At 38.1% G+C, this 19,115-nt stretch overlaps 3 protein-coding genes across 4 annotated transcripts in view; 2 read left to right on the forward strand and 1 right to left on the reverse strand.

Moving 5' to 3' along the window:
- On the forward strand, positions 1-9,588 carry LOC145446132 (reticulocalbin-2-like). Its single transcript, XM_080324356.1, has 5 exons — positions 1-197; positions 1,428-1,582; positions 6,021-6,260; positions 7,574-7,750; positions 8,584-9,588. Exons 1-5 carry the CDS (start codon positions 99-101, stop codon positions 8,876-8,878), a joined length of 966 nt encoding a protein of 321 aa, XP_080180482.1. The 5' UTR covers positions 1-98; the 3' UTR covers positions 8,879-9,588.
- LOC145445899 (lipoxygenase homology domain-containing protein 1-like) overlaps positions 1-19,115 on the forward strand; it is a 251,303-nt gene that overhangs the window by 25,328 nt on the left and 206,860 nt on the right. The window lies entirely within an intron of this gene.
- The window catches only part of LOC145446131 (sperm-specific sodium:proton exchanger-like), a 20,979-nt gene continuing 11,397 nt past the window's right edge, over positions 9,534-19,115 (reverse strand). For both annotated transcript variants that reach the window (XM_080324354.1, XM_080324355.1), the window contains 13 exons: positions 18,489-18,648; positions 17,435-17,485; positions 17,231-17,376; positions 16,956-17,087; positions 16,069-16,220; positions 15,431-15,538; positions 14,522-14,653; positions 13,832-13,959; positions 12,815-13,006; positions 12,236-12,364; positions 10,824-11,012; positions 9,770-9,872; positions 9,534-9,700 (listed from right to left, as the gene is read on the reverse strand). In XM_080324354.1, the coding sequence (XP_080180480.1) occupies positions 9,618-9,700; positions 9,770-9,872; positions 10,824-11,012; positions 12,236-12,364; positions 12,815-13,006; positions 13,832-13,959; positions 14,522-14,653; positions 15,431-15,538; positions 16,069-16,220; positions 16,956-17,087; positions 17,231-17,376; positions 17,435-17,485; positions 18,489-18,648 (1,705 nt within the window). In that variant the 3' untranslated portion in view covers positions 9,534-9,617. The remainder of the gene's footprint in view (positions 9,701-9,769; positions 9,873-10,823; positions 11,013-12,235; positions 12,365-12,814; positions 13,007-13,831; positions 13,960-14,521; positions 14,654-15,430; positions 15,539-16,068; positions 16,221-16,955; positions 17,088-17,230; positions 17,377-17,434; positions 17,486-18,488; positions 18,649-19,115) is intronic.

The raw sequence follows: 19,115 nt of genomic DNA on the forward strand, positions 1-19,115 counted from the left end.
TATAAACAAACATTCGGCACATCAGTGCGAAATTCGTGAACCATCAACGCAGCTGTCGAGTTCTATCTGTACTTCGACTGGGTGTCTTTACTACAAGTATGCGGGGGCGGATATGCTTCGTACTGGTGAGCTCCGTTTGTGGGTTACTCGTTAGTACCACTGCGACTGTGACTACAAGAAAAGATGAACATAACAAGGTGCAGAGCTCAAAGTTCATTATAGCAGCCATAGCCAGTATAGGTGCTAGAACAGTACCGGTAGTTCTTAACCGGGTTCTCTGAACGAGTCGTAGGGGTTCCGGTTTAGGTCAAGGACCATCCTTAATTCGCGAATATGATTCGTGATAACACGCCTGTCTTGGCCATCCTTGGTAGCAGTCAATTAGGCCTAATGCTAATTAGAAGTTTGGGGCTTGAAATCAAAACCCCGTCCTTCTCAAATGAGATTTTTAAGCTCATTTGCAATTGAGCAACTGGTGTCACGCTGTTGCGTTTCGACTAAACAATACGCCGACTCTTTACCCAAGGTGAAACCTCACATTTCAAACTGCTCTGTAAGAGAATAGCAGAAGTCAAACTGATTTGCAATACATATTCATGATAGGATACTGTTTTCGATTTGTGTGAAAATGATATTTAAATGGTCTTCTTTTAATGCTCTGGCAATTCACACTATTTCAGGGCGGCAGTGTTTTGAAATTATTACATTATTTAAAAAACTGGACATTGGATGTATCAGTATTCTAAGGTAGTGTGTTAGTTAGATGTCTAATTTTTTTTTTGAGACTCGGGAAGAATTTGGGGTTCTCAGAAGGCTTGTAGATCAACTTTACCGCATGAAAAACTAAATCTAGAGAATCTGACTGTAAATGTTGAAACTTCAAGGACTTTTAAATGCAGTTTTAATCACTAGTAGTGATCTTTATCGTAGCAAACATTTTGTGCCATCTTAAATCAAAATTGAAAAGCTCAGCTTCATGGAGGATACCGATAAATAAATGTGTAGCCGCCCGACCTTTGGCCCCGGCGCGGCAAGACCACTCGGGCATGCAGCGGGAAAAAAGGATAGGTTTCCGGTAGGAAGTACAGTTCGTTGCGTGTTGACTGACCAGTGCGTTTGTTGGTTATATATATCAATACATCTGTTCCAATCGGTGATCCGTCTGTATCCAGGAAGAACCTGAAAGGAGTAGCCATCCTCTTCTGCTATAAAGTGTTAGATAAGCGAGGGAACGGCTACAAATGGTCAAGAATGCATGCAACAGATCATATGCTGCTGCTGCTTTGTTATTTTGAGCACGGTACCGATAGTTCAAGTGAATAGTTGTAGTTATATAGTTTCAGATTTTGAAAATCTAATAGTCTGTACTAGTCTTAGATGCTGATACATTAGTTGTACACGAGAATAAATCTGAATATATGTTTCAGGACGGAAAGCACAACAAGGATTTCGATAACGACGTTATTTGGGGCGATGAGAAAACAAACGACATGTCGGACGATGTGGATAATCTAAGTTTAGAGGAAAAGCAGAAAAGATTAACGGCGTTGGTGCAAAATCGCATCGATAAAGACAAAGACGGGTCTGTGTTGTGACAATAGAATTCAGGGTTGTCATGACTTCACTCGAGTCATTTTAAAAAATAGGAAAAATGATTGAAATTGTGACTCGAAACATATCGGGCCAGAAATTGTTTGCATAAACAAGGGTTGTAATGACTTGAGTCACGATTGTCTGATGACTCGACTTGACTCGAGTCATTTTCTCAAAATACGGAAATGACTCGACTCGAGTCAATCTGTGTATTTACTCGAGTCATTGCGCATGACTCGAACCAAGTCAAACGACTCGAGACTCGACGGCCAAGACCGACATTTCATTGTGATTTTAAAGAATAGTAAAGCAACCACATTATCGGGATTTCGTCTATTGGTACTAGTACTTGAAAACGTGATCAGAAACTGCTTAAAGTGAGGGAAATTAGTATATTATGAATGCGAACCATTCATATCACCAAACAGAGATATAAAAAGTGGGCTTAACAAGACTTTAAATGGAAACTGTGCAGTCAACACAATGAATTGGACTCGGACTCGAGTCATAATACCATGACTCGGCCTCGACCCTCTGCTCGCTGACTTGGACTCGGACTCGAGTCAAAACTATAAAATTGAGATTGACTTGTGACTCGGAGCCTTGTGACTTGGTTGCAACCCTGGTATAAACCTATGAAGAGTAGATGTCAGAGTAGTCAACGTCGTTGCTGAAGTAGAAGTACTAGGGCAAGTTTTTGCAACTCCGTGAAACATTTTTTTTACAGCTTCCGGCAGCTTCCTAAATACTCAAAAGTTATGTAGCATGGTGTTTGAAGCTGTTTGGAGGATTCTTATATTGCAACTTTTCTCAATTTTTTTCATGCGACTTTTTCAATTGTTCATGTAACTTTTTGCAACTTTTTTAGATTTTTGATGCAAGTTTTTGCATGTTTATTTTTAATTTTTGTGGCAACCAACTTTGTACTGGAAATATTTGGCAGTATATGTAAATAGATCGCTTGTTTATCTCATTGTCGTTAAAATATGAGATGCTTTCTGATTTGACGTTCATTCAGACTCTACTGCTGAAAATTATATTTTCATTGGGTCAATTTTTTTCAGGCTATTGACTTTTTCGGAGTCGCCAACACTAAGTTTTGCTAAAGTGCCTTGGATACGGATAGATTCGAGTATCTCGTACCCTCATAATTTCAAGGAACTTGTTCACAAATGCAACTTTTAAATCCAACTTTTCATAGATTTGACTGCAACAAAAACTTGCCCCAAATAATGACGTAAATGGCGCATTCAAGTACAAGTAAGAATTTCCAAGTAGAAAAGTAATTATTCCACATCATAAAGTCTAAAATCATAACCACAGTAGGCAAAGTAGAAGTATTTCTTTTGCCAGAGATGGCCAGATTACCAATTTGCGGAATCCGAAATTCAGAGTCCGAAATAATCCTGGTGAGACTGAGCGAATTTGTCATATTTCCGTGGAAAAATCCTGCTGAAATCCGACATGGAAATCAAATTCTGAATCCGGATCCAGTCCGGCTATATTAAAAATCGATGGAATCCTGCTTCCCTTTACGTACCATCTCCAGTTAAGAGTGAGTCAAATGATTATTTTATGAGGGCATTTGATTTCACCCGAGCAGTGTTGTAAAAAGTGATTTGAATATGACTTGACCTCGAGACTACACACTGAACAGTAATAAACAGTATGACTTACTTTTATAGTTTTGACTCGAGTCAAGTCGTATCATTTTCAATTCACCGCCCAGTCAAGTCCAAGTCGGTGAGCAACGGAGTCCGAGTCATAGTGTTAAGACTCGAATCTGAGTCACTGTGTTCACTGTATCGCGTTCAAGTGACTTCTGAGAAACTTTTGGGTGATATCTAAGACCTTACATCAGGGTTGTAATGACTCGAGTCATGACTCGACTCGAGTCAGACTCGAGTCACGATTTTCTGATGACTCGACTTGACTCGAGTCATTTTCTCAAAATACGGAAATGACTCGACTCGACTTGTGCCTGAGTCATTGCGCATGACTCAAACCAAGTCATATGACTCGAGATTCAGACGGTCAAGACCGATATTTCGTTGTAATTTCGAAGAACAGTAAGTACCCACCCTATTAGGATTTCGTCTATTGGTTCTGATACTTGAAAATGCGACCAGAAACTGTTAAAAGTGAGGAAAATTATTATTTTATATATATTATATATTCTATTACCACATCACTTTATCGTAAACCAACGGGCTCCGGTAAAATATTGAACTATCACAGCTTTCATCCGATGCACTGTAAAAAGGGCATAATATACAGCAAGGCTCTTCGAATACACCGTATTTGCTCAAAGAAAGACGACAGGGATAATCATCTGAAAGTTCTAAGAGATGAACTAATAAATTCTGGATATGATCAAAATCTGATAAAGATCGAAATTAACAAGGCTATCAACGTTCCACGAGAGGAACTTCTCCTTGGCAGCAGTAGTAGTGATGGCAAAAAAGAACACAGAGTGCCGATGGTTACCACATATTTTCCTGGGGCGGAAAAGATTTCGTAAGATGCTACGGAAACACCAAAGAATTTTGGAAAATGATCCAAAATGTAAAGAGGCATTCCCAAGGAGGCCACTTCTAGCCATCCGACAGCCCCGAAACTTGCGGAGCATTTTGGTAAAAAGCAGATTACAATACAAAAAAACGTTGTTGAAAATTACGGACAAACTTCGTGTAAGACGTGTCCGATTCTCGACACCAGCACCGTGATTACTAGAGGACAAACTAATCACAGGACCAAAGGCCAGTACACATGCAAATCTGATAATGTGATATATTTGATTCGTTGCAAAAAGGGATGTGATGCTGCGTGGTACATTGGCGAAACTGGCTAACCACTCCACAGAAGAATAAATAGTCATCGACATGACATTTCTAAACGAAGCCTGTCGGTGAGCACTTTTCTTCTGCGGGACACTCTGAAAATGATATGATTGTTAACGTGTTGGCCGAGAACATCGAGGACTCAACCCTGCGTAAGGCCACTGAACAGAGATACATCGACCAATTCAATACGTTCCACCAAGGGCTTAATATAGATCGGGGGTGCATGTCACATTACACCATGCGAATCTGCAGTTGAGAAATTCGGTGCATATGTGTTTAATCATTGTATATACGCTTTCAAACCTCATTTTCAGTGCCATAACTTGCTGTAGTCCTTTCAAATTACAATTTCGATTATACTGTCTATGACGTCACAAACTTTTTCGGCCTGAAAGTTATCTTCCCTGTGATGTCACAATACGCGTATATGTTTGAATCCAGAATCGCTTTGCGTTATTTTCATTTTAACACCTGAAACGGAGCTTTGAAAGCTCGTGTAATAAATAAAATTATTACGTTGCAAGTGGACGCTAAATAGGGTGTGAAAGCAACCAAGATCCTAATATTATCTATATCGTCTGCTATCGGTTCAAAGAATTATTTTATATATGTGAATCATTCATATCACCAAACAGAGTTATAAAAGTGGGTTTAACAAGACTTCAACTGGAAACTGAGCAGTCAACACAATGACATGGACTCGGACTCGAGTCATTATACCATGACTCGGACTCGAACCTCTGCTCGATGACTTGGACTCGGACTTGACTCAGTGGTGAATTGAAAATGACTCGACTTGATTCGAGTCAAAACTATAAAAGTGAGATTGACTTGTGACTCGGAGCTTTATGACTTGGTTACAACCTTGCCTTTCATGCCATTCATATTATACTCATGTTTCCTACTCTAAACATGTTTATTAAAGAGATAAAAGACAGTTTATTGTTCAATTATCGGTCCTGATATGCGGGACTTAAATAAGTCATATATAATGTGTCGAGTCAATACTCAATTGACTCGAGCCATTACAACTAGAGGTCGACCGATATTGATTTTTACAGGCCGATACCGATATATCGGATCACTCACAAGGCCGATACCGAATCATAGGCCGATATTTATAGGGAAGGAGCAGAGAGCAATTTCACCAAAAATATTATATATTAGGCAAGATGGCACTTGTTCATGCCACAGAAAGGTGAACAACAAACGAGAAAACTGAAATTGAAAAGAATTATTGCTTAACTATGCACATTCATTGAAATTCGGGATAACCCAAAAAGCAAAATATGATAAAGAATTGCAGATCAGTCCAGAAAAAGTAGATTGTAATGCAGGAAGCAGAGTTTCTCTGCATGCTCACCCAGTTGAACTCGTCCTGCAAGGTTACATCTGTCATATATCGCCCTTTGCGTCGTCGATTTCTTGAGATTGAGAACACGGAGCATTGAATTTCCGAAATTTTTGAATTTTTTTAAAATATAAAATATCAGCCACGATATCGGCCTCGATAATCGGCCATGTCGATATTCGGTCGACCTCTAATTACAACCCTGTCTGATCCAAGCTCTTTTTGTTCTTAAGGTTTGTTTCCATGGAGGAGTTGACAGACTGGGCCCAGCGATCGTACGATCTTTTTGAGCTGGAAGAAACCGCTGAGATCTTTCCTGACGTGGATAGAAACAAGGACGGCGCCGTGCAGTGGTTGGAGTATGCGGAAGACTCGTATGGTTCTGGATTTTCCGAAGATTCCGACGAGTTCAAGAATCCGCAATCCGTCGAATGGCAGGAATTTGTCAACACGTACAAAAAAGAGAAGAAAAAGTGTGATTATACTTGAATGGACGTAGCTATTTTGTCAATGTGGACAAGTATTGTACTGAACAATGAGTGATAATGTCAGCAACTATCTTGACTCCTGACTTGGATAACTAGATAGTTTTAGTGGTCCAATTAGACTGATTAAGAGTAAAATTCCGGTAATAGAATTTGTGAAATGTTTCTAATCGAATTTCTGGTTTTCCTGACAATGCTACAGAACTTTATCGTGCAAAAGGAGTCGGGTGGACAGATACTCGCAATTCTCACGCTTATGAGAACGAACTGCTATTTGGTGTGAAGTGAACTTCATTTAATATCCAAGTTTTTGCAAATTCAGTAATTTTAACTAATTAGGAAAAAAACTGTATAGCTTAGGGTTACCATATACGTCCTCTTTTTTGAGATTTTGTCCTCTTTTTTTATATTTGGTCAAATACAGGCAAAATTCGACTGAGATACAGTAAATTAGCACTGAAGTAACGTTACGGCGGCTATATCGGGAGCTGAGCCGGAATGTTGACCTTTTTTTTTAGTCAACCAACTGATAATGTGACAGAAAAACTGTATTTTGGGACGAAGTGCAAAGAATTTTCCATTTTTCCAGGATTTCCCTCCTGTATTGCAAGTCTAAAATCTCCTCAAAGTCTAAAGTGTCCTCATCTCAGATTTCCAAACTATGGTAACCCTAGTATAGCTATAATTCTAATTCTAGTCTAAATTGGACAAAACTGAATAGCTATATCTCTAATCATAATCTAATTTTAAAAAGCTGGAAATTTTCTAGCTGTCCAAGTCTGCTCACCTCTTCCAGGATATATTTCATAATTCTACTTTCCATTATTCATTATTACTTGACATTATCACATTACTGCATTTAATTTTTTGATAAATATTTGATAATATTGGTTATAATAACCAAAAATGGGTGAAAGCATTGGCCTAGATCGATACCAGTACCTTTTTCCCTAATAATTGAAATGAGCACTTGGCTATATAACTTATTATATAATAAAAGTGTGGGTTTTTATATGGTATGGAAAAGTAATATGGCTAAATTCGTGAAAATTTGCGTATTTGGGGTGTATGTCGTGGAGCAAAAATTTGACGTGATAGAAGAAAATTAGCGGCGATTTTTGGTTCAGCACGCCAAAATGAGAGGAATTCAAGTGTAAAATCAAAGTTAATAAATTTTTCGTTCAAAATTGTTGCCCAGTTACCTGTCTTTTGACACAAGTATAGTTGGCGACATTGACAAACTGGATACACCCCATTGTTCCCAACAGCTTCGGCTTAACATTGTTTTGTAAATGTCACAGGTTCAAAGCAGCAGATTTGGACGGTAACGGCGAATTGAATCTGAGCGAGTATCAAATCTTCAAGCATCCTCGTCGGCACCCGGTGGTCGAGCAAGTGCTGATTGACGAGACTCTGGAAACGTCAGACTTGAACAAGGACGGATTGATCGATATCGACGAATTTCTGGGAGATTTTGAGTGAGTGCGGTGGCAATAAAGCTGGGGAAAAACCGAGTGATTCAATTCTGAATCGAGTGCTATAGGCTTTGAGTCGAGATTTTTAGTATCGCACAGTACGACACAATGCGGGATGACTTGAGTCTTGACTTCGCAGAAATCTGGATTGACTCGTAACTCGAAAAAAAATTTCAAAAATTTGACTTAACGACCATCCAACATGGAGTGACTTGACTTGACTAGACTCAAAATGTGCTAGGACTTTATATAGGGTTACTATATGTCTTCTTTTAAGAGGATTTGTCCTCTTTTTTCACAAAATTGAAAGTCTCCTTAGAGGACGCATAAATGTCCCATTTTTTAGGAAATTGTCCTTTTTTTTCAGAAAAAGTATTTAAAAGTCGCATAATTTGTAAGCGGAACTGCAGGAAAGTGACTAGTGCGGGAGTCGATCAAAATGATGACTTTTTTTTAGTCAACACAGAAGTTTTGAATAGGCCTAGTATCTTCATATTGAAATGAACCCGAATATTTTCAATATTGAATATTCATTTCAATATGAATATACTATTCAATTGTATACCTCAAAGAAGCTGTACAGAAGTTTTGATAGAAAAATTTTCAAATTCACCAGTTTTGTTGGTCGGTACTACAGCTTTCAGAATTTTTGAAGTACATGTTTCATATACTGCAATACGCCCAATCGAGGCTTCAAGGCTTCCACATTGGAAAATTGTATCAAAACTATCATTCTTGTTGATAAACTTGAATCGAATCTATAATTCTAATTGATTGATTAAATCTTAGTGGCTAGGAGGGCACTCTGTTATTTTACTGTCATATTTTGTTATCAGGAGAAAAGAAGGCACCGACGAACCACACTGGGCTGTGATGGAACGTGAAAAATTTGACGCGGAGCTCGATGTAAACCACGACGGATTCCTAGGAGGCGACGAGATACTCCAATGGGTTGCTCCGAACAATCGCGCTCTGGCCATAGAAGAAGCCGAGCATTTGATGGACGAAACAGATCGGGATTTGGACGACAAGTTATCGGTGGAAGAAATTGTTGGCAATCATATGGAATGGGTGGACTCGGACGCGACAGATTACGGACGCCAACTTTTGAAGCATCATGACGAACTTTGACCTTTGATTTGCTTTCACAGCAGTGGTTTTCAACCTAAGGTTCTGACCCATTTTTGTTAATGCAATAATAATTCACAAAATCAGCCGTAAAAGTGGTTAGCATCACAGTACTTCTAAATTTGGAAGTAGTAGTCCAAGCAGGTTTTGGCTACTCGCAATACTTGGTTGTTTTGATTCTCCACTACTTCTACTGAACATTTTTCACCATTTCAAAAATTATCCAAATTGTTTATAAAATCCATTGCTTTGCAAGCATTGTCTTGGTTCCATAAAAGTTGCACTGTCTGCGAATATCCTATTTTACATTTACACTGTTGCAATTGGCACGCTGTTTACTTATTGTGAATCATAGATAAAATTTCGCTACTTGACTGGCTATCAGACAATGTAGCAAAGTATGTATGTCTCTTACCAAAATGAATTTCGACTTTTCTGTGATATTGCGAAATTTAACTAAATCACATTTTGTCAATGAAAAAAGTTTTGTAATGTTTTTTTAGGAAAAAAATCCTATTCCTGGCGAAAATTTTTTAGCAATGAGCTTACTCCATTTTGAGGTGGGCTCTGAACATTATTGAATCAGAAATTTGGTGGCGACCATGTCAAGGTTGAAAACCACTGCCTTAGACAATGATTTACTCATAAGTATGCCAGATGCAGCGATTTTCAGCATTTTATTATAAAACCGTTCACAGTGAATTGACGCTGAATCGGTGTTTGCTTGTACGTAAAATCACATTCAGGATTTGTTGAACACGCGCAGACTTCGTGACGACTGTATCACTCCTGACATGCGACCCATCGATGATTTTCGAGAAGCCACTGACAAATACGAGAGAAATTAAAATAGAAAATGGTTTTGAGGATGCACATGGAAAAATTGCGTCTCACCCTGTGCCGGCGAGGAGACGTCAGCCAGACCCACGTCCAGCCCGACCCCGCGATCTTTTGGGATCACCAGAAGAACAGCCGTCTCGCATTCGTGGACAACCAACTGAAGGAAATTGTTTGTGCGTCAGCGAAAGTATCACAGTGTATCTATCCCTTTTATACCACTTCCAATTCTGATTGAGGTTATTAGGCCATGACTCCACAGTGCAAAAACATCTTTCCACATTCAGTTTGCAAATAAAACCACTTTAGATCTATAATCTGCATACGTTTTTAGGTTATTGTTCACCACATAAGCATCATGTCACCCCAACACTTAGGCTGTAGTATGCATGCTACCGTTGGCTGCTGCGAACCACTGGTGTAGATGGAAGAAAAAAATATTGTCTGAACTTGGTGAAGGGAGGTTCTGTGATGACCGTTGCCAGATTCCCAGATACATAGGGCTAGGCCTGAAGTAATTACTTTTAATCACTTCCAATTGCACTTGATTGGTCATGATTCTGGAGTAGTTCCATTTTGTTCGGTCTGTTCGTTTTTGAGGGAATACCTTAGTCCCAGATCACTAATACACTATTGCACTTGTACAGGAGCAAAAGTTTTCAACATCACTTCAACTTGAATATTGCTTTCAGGACTATATTGATTATAGTGTTGTGTTAATTTCAACTAGGTTAAATCTTGATTAGGGTTGGGCACAATGATGCGAGTATTATTTCTAGTGATTTTTTTCGAGCACTGAAATTACACGCTTGTCGTTAGGAGTTAATTTCTCGTCTAGAATTATAGCTCCGAAACTATTTTCCACCGTGGAAGCCTTGAAACTTCGACTGGTCGTATCAAAGCTTACGAAACATGCAGTGTATTTGTGAAGTCATCATCAACCCACAGTATTGTCACAAAGTGCAAAGAAATATAATGATGGTCGAAATAACACCAAATTATCCTCAATGTGATGTAAAACTGGGATTAGATTCTTTGTGCTCGAAGAAAATCGCATATTTAAATTTTCCCTATTACTCAAACTGCTATTATATCATAATGTCAAACTTACCGAGTCATGCTCCGGCAGAATCAAGGCCGGTGCTCTGAAGACGTCTCCCGTGATCGGCGAGTTTGTGGAGCCGTGAATGATCGCGACCTCTTCGATGGAGTCGGTGAAACAGAATTTGGGTTCCTCCTCGTTCAGTTCTTGTATATAACCGCGTGAAATGTACAGGTGGATTTTCTCAACCCCTCGGCCCTGAGATGGAATCACTTCTTGATTGTTCAAAAATAAATTTTTTCTTCAAATTTTATTGGCATTTCGATAACATTGTAAAGTTGACTAAAAAATTCGGCGTACAAAATTCAGTTTTGTTGCACGCACTAAGGTTGATCAAAATCACTTTGATATAGAATTGTAAAGTTGGCTAAAAAATTCTGTGTACTACTTTTTGTTCAATTCCAACGTGTAGATCTGGGTTGCTCAAAAGTATATTTTTTCTTCAAATTTTATTGGCATTTCGATAACATTGTAAAGTTGACTAAAAAATTCGGCGTACAAAATTCAGTTTTGTTGCACGCACTAAGGTTGATCAAAATCACTTTGATATAGAATTGTAAAGTTGGCTAAAAAATTCTGTGTACTACTTTTTGTTCAATTCCAACGTGTAGATCTGGGTTGCTCAAAAGTATATTTTTTCTTCAAATTTTATTGGCATTTCGATAACATTGTAAAGTTGACTAAAAAATTCGGCGTACAAAATTCAGTTTTGTTGCACGCACTAAGGTTGATCAAAATCACTTTGATATAGAATTGTAAAGTTGGCTAAAAAATTCTGTGTACTACTTTTTGTTCAATTCCAACGTGTAGATCTGGGTTGCTCAAAAGTATATTTTTTCTTCAAATTTTACTGGCTATTCGCTAAAATTGTAAAGTTGGCTAAAAAATAACTGCATACCAAACTTGGCTCAATTCCAATCAGTAGAAGCGAGGTTGTTGATGTTGGAAATTAAAGTATTCACTACAATGAATATTATATTTATTAATTACATTAAAAAATTTCGAACTCTACTAGCTTCACTTCTACCGGTTGCAGTTAAGACAAATTTGTTGCGTCGTTTTTTCGACGATTTAACAATTCCGTGTAGCAGAATTATAGAATTTCTCACCGTGAATACTATTTTATTCTAAATTTTGAACACCTATAACTTCACTTTTGCTGGTCGGAATTGAGCCAAATTTACCATGCATAGTTTTTTAAGACAATTCATCGATTTCACGAGGTTTACAGTTAACTTTGAGAAAAAAGGTTCAGGTTTTTATTAACTTTAAATTTTTCAACTTCTTTTAACAGCTTCTACACGTTAGAACTGAGCCAAATTTTGTGCACAGAGTTATTTTTAGCCAACCTATCAATTTCATCAAATTACAGTAAAATTTAATTTCGAACAACCCTAATACACAAGCACACACAAACGTACTTGGAAGCGAATGTGGTCCATGAAAAGGGGAGAGGAGATTCGCATCCCGACCACTTGCCACATTGCTTTCTTTAAAGCAGGGAAAAGTTGGAACGCTTCTGTCACCGCCTCCAGCGAGATGAAGAATGTCTGAAAATGAATTATATTTTTATAAGTTTTTTGTAAACAATTTTTTGATTTTGTCGATATTCAGGCATCTGCTACAAACGGTAGGCAGTTCAAAATATGTGTTCTCCACATGATAATTTCTCACCAACACGCTTCACAGAAGGCAATATATTCACTGTCATGATTGTCTTAGGCAGGTGCAAATTATAGCTGTGATTCGCACAAATTCATTACTATCATGGGTATTGGTATAGTACTAGATTGTCAACGCGATAATAAACTAGCTATAATTGCAATTCAACTCTGATTTAGCAAAACTGTGTAGTTATGAATTTTCTAGTTGTTCATGTCCAGTTGCTGGTATACATTTACAGCAATTTATTGGTGGTTAGATTTTTTGAATTTTTAGGTGAACGCATTGAAATTTTGGGTTAAATTATTATGTATCTTCGAAAAATTTATTTCTCCCACCTGTACTGCGGTTTCGCAGGAAACGCTGCAAGTTCTGCGCGACCCGGTCAAGAGTCCGATCTCCCCGATTATGTTTCCGCTGCACAGGAAGTCTTCTTGCGCGGTCCCAGATGTCGATGGTTTGGGGTCCGAACTCGGTGTAGTTACGGAAAGCCGGAATTGCTGGATCTGCCCGTAGAGACTCCCAACCAGCTGTCGAGACAAACATAATAATATAATTAAGGGGCCTAGCAGAAACTATAACATTTCAAAGAGGATCATAATTTTCAATTTATTTCATTTTGGTAAGAAATGTTCTTTATCTCACCAAAAAATTTATAAAAATTGAATAATTCCAATTTAACTGGGCATACCGTTAGTATTTTCTTTACTGCAAAAATGTTCAAAGTGTTTTTCTCTATCACAAAATTTCGTTATATCGCTTCATGATATACCAAAAATTCGTATGAAATTTCTGTCGTAAATGCCTCACTCTTGTTTTTTTTTTGAATGGCCATCATCCAGATTTATATTTTCCTAAATTTTGTTTGGCATTGGTATACCATGATCTGTGTTACAAAACTTTTCATAAAACTTGAAAAATTGAATATAAATATAATATAAATTTCAAAACAAAATTTCCTCATGATGAGTTGCACATTATATTTGAAATTTTAGCAACATGTAGGAATGTCCTATCACTGCCTAAAACAAGCCTCAGATCGGAAAAGGTACACCACAATTTCGAGATGCGGTGTTTGGCATGTTGGAGCACTAATTCTCTATGGCTAGAATTACAATTTGTGATATTTTGTTTACAGCATAGGGACACCTTACAGCTGTGAAAATGTAATGGTGATGGGGTAGCCCTTCGTTAAATAGCGCTGTTGAGGTGCTAGTCCCCTTATGAAAAGAACAAAAAAATTACAATGCTACGATTCTAGAGATTCAAAAACATGAATTGAAAAAGTATTAAAATTTGCAAAAAGAACTATTAATTAAAACAATATTAATATAAAAATTTAAAATATGTCTTACTTTGATCATCCCATAAACGACGATGTGAATTCCGTCCACCTCCTCCCCTTCCTGCATGATGATATCACCGTAGTCAAAGTCTTTGATGTGAGAGTGAATGTGGAAATAGGTTTGAATGGCGTCGTCTCCTGCAAAGTACCAAGGTTCATAGAAACCTACCCGAACCAAGGGGGTTAGTCACCGAACATCAGTATCAGTTTATTAATATTTCATCATTTTAAAACACCACAAATCCCAATAATTGGGATTTCCCAGCTTTAACCCAATGGGTTGTCCAGTGTCCACACACTTTGGGCATTTGAATACGGCTGACGGCATTCAAGCTTTGGTAGTAGATGCGTGAGATAGGAGATGGCATATTGGCATATTCCCTAGCTCTAGTTGCGCATTTTCAAAAACGAGTAGCTGGTAGTTATAGTTGCGAATTTTGAAATTTGAGTAGTTTTAGTTGTTCTAGTAGTACAGAACTACAATACTCCATTGAATAATACATTGATATTGAAATGAATCCGCATATTTTCGGCTGACACTCGTCAGGGGTAATTGTCAGCAAGTAGCAGAGAATTGGAAAGAACATTGTTAATCAGCAATCGTATCACCAAATATAGCGTCGTCATTATTTCTAGTTGTGCATCTTAAAAATTGGGTAGCTCCAGTTCTAGTTGAGAGTTTTGAAAAGTGAGTGGTTACCCAACATCCACGGTATATTCTCAAGCAGGTCTCTCGGTGGGGGCGGCGGGAGGTAGGACGGAATTTTCTTCTTCAATCGGACTTCCACCCCTTTTTCCAAAAGCTGCAATTCGGTCTCGTCCAAAACACCCCCTGAAACAGCAGGCCTCGGAGTCAGACTTGTACATCTGGAAAATTTTCAGTTTTTCCAAACGGAATTAGAATTAGAATGATAGCTACACACTTTTTCCGAGTTAGGCTTGAATTACAATTATAACTAAACATTTTTTTCCAATTAGAATAGAATTATAGTTTTACAGGGTCGTAACCAAGTCACAAGGCTCCGAGTCACAAGTCAATCTCATTTTTATGGTTTTAACTCGAGTCAAGTCGAGTCATTTTCAAATCACCACCAAGTCAAGCTCGAGTCAATGTCAGCAAGCAGAGGGTCGAGTTCGAGTCCAAGTCATTGTGTTGACTGCTCAATTTCCAGTTAACGTCTAGTCTAGTTAAACCAACTTTTCATAACTCTAGTGATATCAAATGATTCGCATTTAAAATATACGAATTTTCCTCGCATTTAGCACTTTCTGGTCGCATTTCCAAGTACCAGTACCAAAACCCGAAATATGAATAGTGTGGTGACTTTGCTATTCTTCGAAATTACAATGAAATGTCGGTCTTAACCGTCTGAGTCCCGAGTCATATGACTTGGTTCAAGTCATGCATAATGGCTCGACTCCAAGTCGAGTCAATACACAGATTAAGTCTAGTCATTTCCATAATATCATTTGTGGTAGAATATTTATGAAACTCGAAGACTTTTCGGGTGCCTCTTTTCAAAAGTTACAGCACACTAAAGATTATGTAGTTGTCCAAGTCTCCTCAGAGTGACTGCAGACAAGATTTACAGGGGCTGGTCTGACTCACCCGCGCATAATTGATAGATTGTCTCTCGCGTCTGATTGAGAATCATACGAACGGCACTTCTCGTCTTGACGCTGATCGCGATGCCAGGGTTGTCGCGTTGCAGCAGACCTGCGAATGGAAGGGTGTTATTTTACGCAGGAAACACAAAAAAATCTCATGATTATTAATAATTTTATCATTTCAAAACACCACGAAACCAGGAAAAAAATGAATAAGACAATGCTGAACACACAAAACAGTGACAAATCTGTGATACTAGAAAAGATGAAAAACTCATTGCACCAATGAAAAGTCCATGAAACCAAAGATGTATCCAGGAGACAAAAAAAAAAACAGGAAACCGATTAAAAACCCATGACACTAAAAAAGAATGTAAAACCCACAAAGCAAATCGAAAATCCATGGAGCTACAAAATAATGAAAAATCCATGCATCCAAAAACAAAAACTCATGAAACCAAACAAAAATCTGCGGAACAAAAAAAAGAATGGTAACCCAAGAAATAAAATGAAAATCCATGAAACTAATAAAGAATGAAAAACCCGTGAAACCAAAGAAAAACACAATGAAAAACTCATAAAACTAAAAAAATGGAAATGATGATCAAACCGACAAAAAAAAACACGATGTCAACCCACCCATTTCCCTGATGACAGTCAGCCTGCTGACGTTGGAGGCATCTGTAAGTTTGCGTTGGATTTTGCGATTATCGCTGATGGACGAAATCAGTTTGGCCGTCTCCTCTTCCGCTGTGATGAAGCCTTTTCCGATATCGTAGCCGTAACTCAAACTGTGTTGCAGCAAGACAGAGAGAGTGAATATTTTGACAACCACAAAATTTGCAACATTTTCTACGAGCGACACCATTTTATTGAAAATAATGGTTTGCACACCAGGGTTGTTCAAATATAACTTTTTTCTTCAAATTTTACTTGCTATGCTTACTTACTGGCTAAAGCAACGCTGCACACCAAATTTGGCTCAATTCCAACCTGTAGAAGTGAAGTTATTAGTGTTCAAAATGCTGGATTTTGAAAAAAATAGTATTTACAGTTGGAAATTCGTCAATTATTAATTGTAAACTACCCACCGCAAATACTATTATTTAAAATACAAAATTTCAAACATCAAAAACTTTGCTTCTTCTAGTTAGGATTGAGTCAGATTTGGTGTGCAGCGATTTTTAGCCCACGTAACAATTTTATCGAATAGCAAGTAAAATTTAAAGGAAAAAGTTATTTTTGAACAACCCAACTGCACAGTTATAGTGGAGTTGATTTTAAAATGCAAAATTGAGAAAAATTATCATCCTTCAATCTTTCACTCTTTATATTAAGTAACAACAATAAAAATACATACACAGGAAAAAACAGTAAAAATTAGAAATCATAAGAATGAAGTAAGATCATTGGAGATTCAATTTAGCCGTAACTTAAGAGCAGACAATCAAAACATTGTTTTCTGAACTTGCAAGATCGTAAATGATCACGGAGACAGATTTCACTCAATCACAACAAGAGCGCACCTTTTGTTGATTTGTTTGTTGATGAGGCTGATACTTTTCGGAACAACCGCTTTTGTGAGACGCAAAAGTCTGGTCGCCCGTAACATTCGAAGCGATTTTGCGAATTTGCTGAACTTGAAAACTTTGGTCGTCCTGAAGAGAGTTGATATAAACGCAAATATTTTTGGCTGACAGTCGTCAGGGGTAATCGTCAGTAACTAGTAGAGACTTGAAAAGAACTTTGTGCATTAACAATGGCATCACCAAATAAAAGTCACAGGCATGAGTCGACTCACTTTACGGTGGTCGCAAAGTTAGTGAGACTCGAGGTGTCGACGTAAACGATATCAATAATTATCTCCACAAAGGACAGCAACAGAATGATGATGTCGACCCAGTTCCAATAGTCGGTGATGTATTGTCGACCTCCCAATCCGATCAGCTGAACAGACAGACAAACGTGATTCTTGCAAACAGCAAACAGGACAAAACGCCCAAACCTTCAAGGCCGCTTCTATGCAGTAGATGGAAATGAACACATAATTGGCGATCTGAAGTCACAAAAGAGGTTGAAGCTAAAACCAAAACGATTTCGAATTTTTTAGCAGATACCGATTCAAAAGATAACGAGCACCTTCACTGATGACCCCAATATATTCAGCTAATAATTTATATCTTAAGTCGCATTTATAAAGCTTATGAAATAAACTAGAAAGACTGTATTTGGACACTGGGGCTGTTCAAAGATAGATTTTTTGGGAAATTTTACAGGCTACTTGATAAAATTGTTATGTTGCCTATAAAACGCTGCACGCCAATATTGGCTCAATTCCAACAGGTAGAAGCGTTGCTATACAAGAAATAAGTTTTGGAATTGTTTAATGAAAATAATTCAAATTTTACTAGCTATTCCATGAAATTGTTACATTGTCTGAAAAAAGAATGCACAACAAATTTGGCTCCGTTCCAACCCATAGAAGAGAAGTTATTGATGTAAAAAATTTAGGATTACAAATCATAGTATTTATGGGGGGTTGATCTATGATAATAATTTAGGAATTTTCCACGTTTTATTCAAATCCAAAATTTTACCGAGCGAGATAGTGTAATGGTTGTGCGTGCGGCTTCTCGATCGGTAGGTCGTGGGTTCAATCCCCGGCCGGGTCAGACCAAAGACTCGAAAACTGGTATCCGCAGCTATCCTGCTAGGCGCTCAGCAATCACGGATAGCATGGAGGAGAAAAAAACCGGGGGAGCAGACTAGATGACCTTACTATAAAGGCCGTATCGCATCTCCGTCGTCAAAGCATCTCGATGGTGCAGGCGAGAAAGAATACCATATCTCTCTCCCTCTTTTCCACTCCAATAACTTCACCTCTACTGGTTGGAATTGAGCCAAATTCACAGATTATGGTTTTCTGACTCCCTACCACCATGTTGTGACGTCATGAAAGTTTGCGATAATTTTTCACCTCTGATATTTGTTTGATATTATCGGCGATATAATGTAGCTCTCGTTAAAACGTGACAGACGAAGAGGGAAGATTCACTTACCTGTAACCCGATGAACCAACTGTCTGCATTATCATACGTTTCATCAATAAGAAAATCCATGAGGATCGGCACAATGTTGATGACAATGATAATCTGCATCGCGATCTCAAAATAGTTTGAAGTCACCAGACGGAACAATCTTTTGATGTGACGGTTGTTTCTGCGGTTTGTATAAGATAATTTTATTTTTACGACAGCACAGGGCTAGGGTGGAGCAAAATCGAGTACCCAAGTGATTTGATACTGAATTGAGTATTAGCAGGGTTGTAATGACTCGACTTGACTCGAGTCATTTTTACAAAATACGAAAATGACTCGACTCGAGTCATTATGTGTATTGACTCGACTTGGACGTGAGTCATTGCGCATGACTCGAACCAAATCATATGACTCGAGACTCAGACGGCCAAGACCGACATTTTATTGTAATTCCGAAGCATAGTTAAGTCACCACACTATTGGGATTTCGTCTATTGGTACTGGTACTTGAAAATGCGACCAGACACTGTTAAAAGTGAGTAAGATTAGTATATTATAAATGTGAACAGAGTTATAAAAAGTGGGCTTAACAAGACTTTAACTGGAAACTGAGCAGTCAACACAATGACTTGGACTCGAGTCATAATA

Source organism: Botryllus schlosseri, chromosome 9 (assembly GCF_051294905.1).
Source record: "Botryllus schlosseri isolate E-star chromosome 9, Bs_hap1, whole genome shotgun sequence".
Taxonomy (NCBI): Eukaryota; Metazoa; Chordata; class Ascidiacea; order Stolidobranchia; family Styelidae; genus Botryllus; species Botryllus schlosseri.

Bases quoted from the DNA above. Each gene is read 5' to 3' on its own strand.
- LOC145446132 (XM_080324356.1), top strand. From the start codon at position 99: ATGCGGGGGCGGATATGCTTCGTACTGGTGAGCTCCGTTTGTGGGTTA. The intron at 1,583-6,020 runs GTCTGTGTTGTG...TTTGTTCTTAAG, and splicing joins ATCGATAAAGACAAAGACGG to GTTTGTTTCCATGGAGGAGT. The intron at 7,751-8,583 runs GTGAGTGCGGTG...TTTTGTTATCAG, and splicing joins GAATTTCTGGGAGATTTTGA to GAGAAAAGAAGGCACCGACG.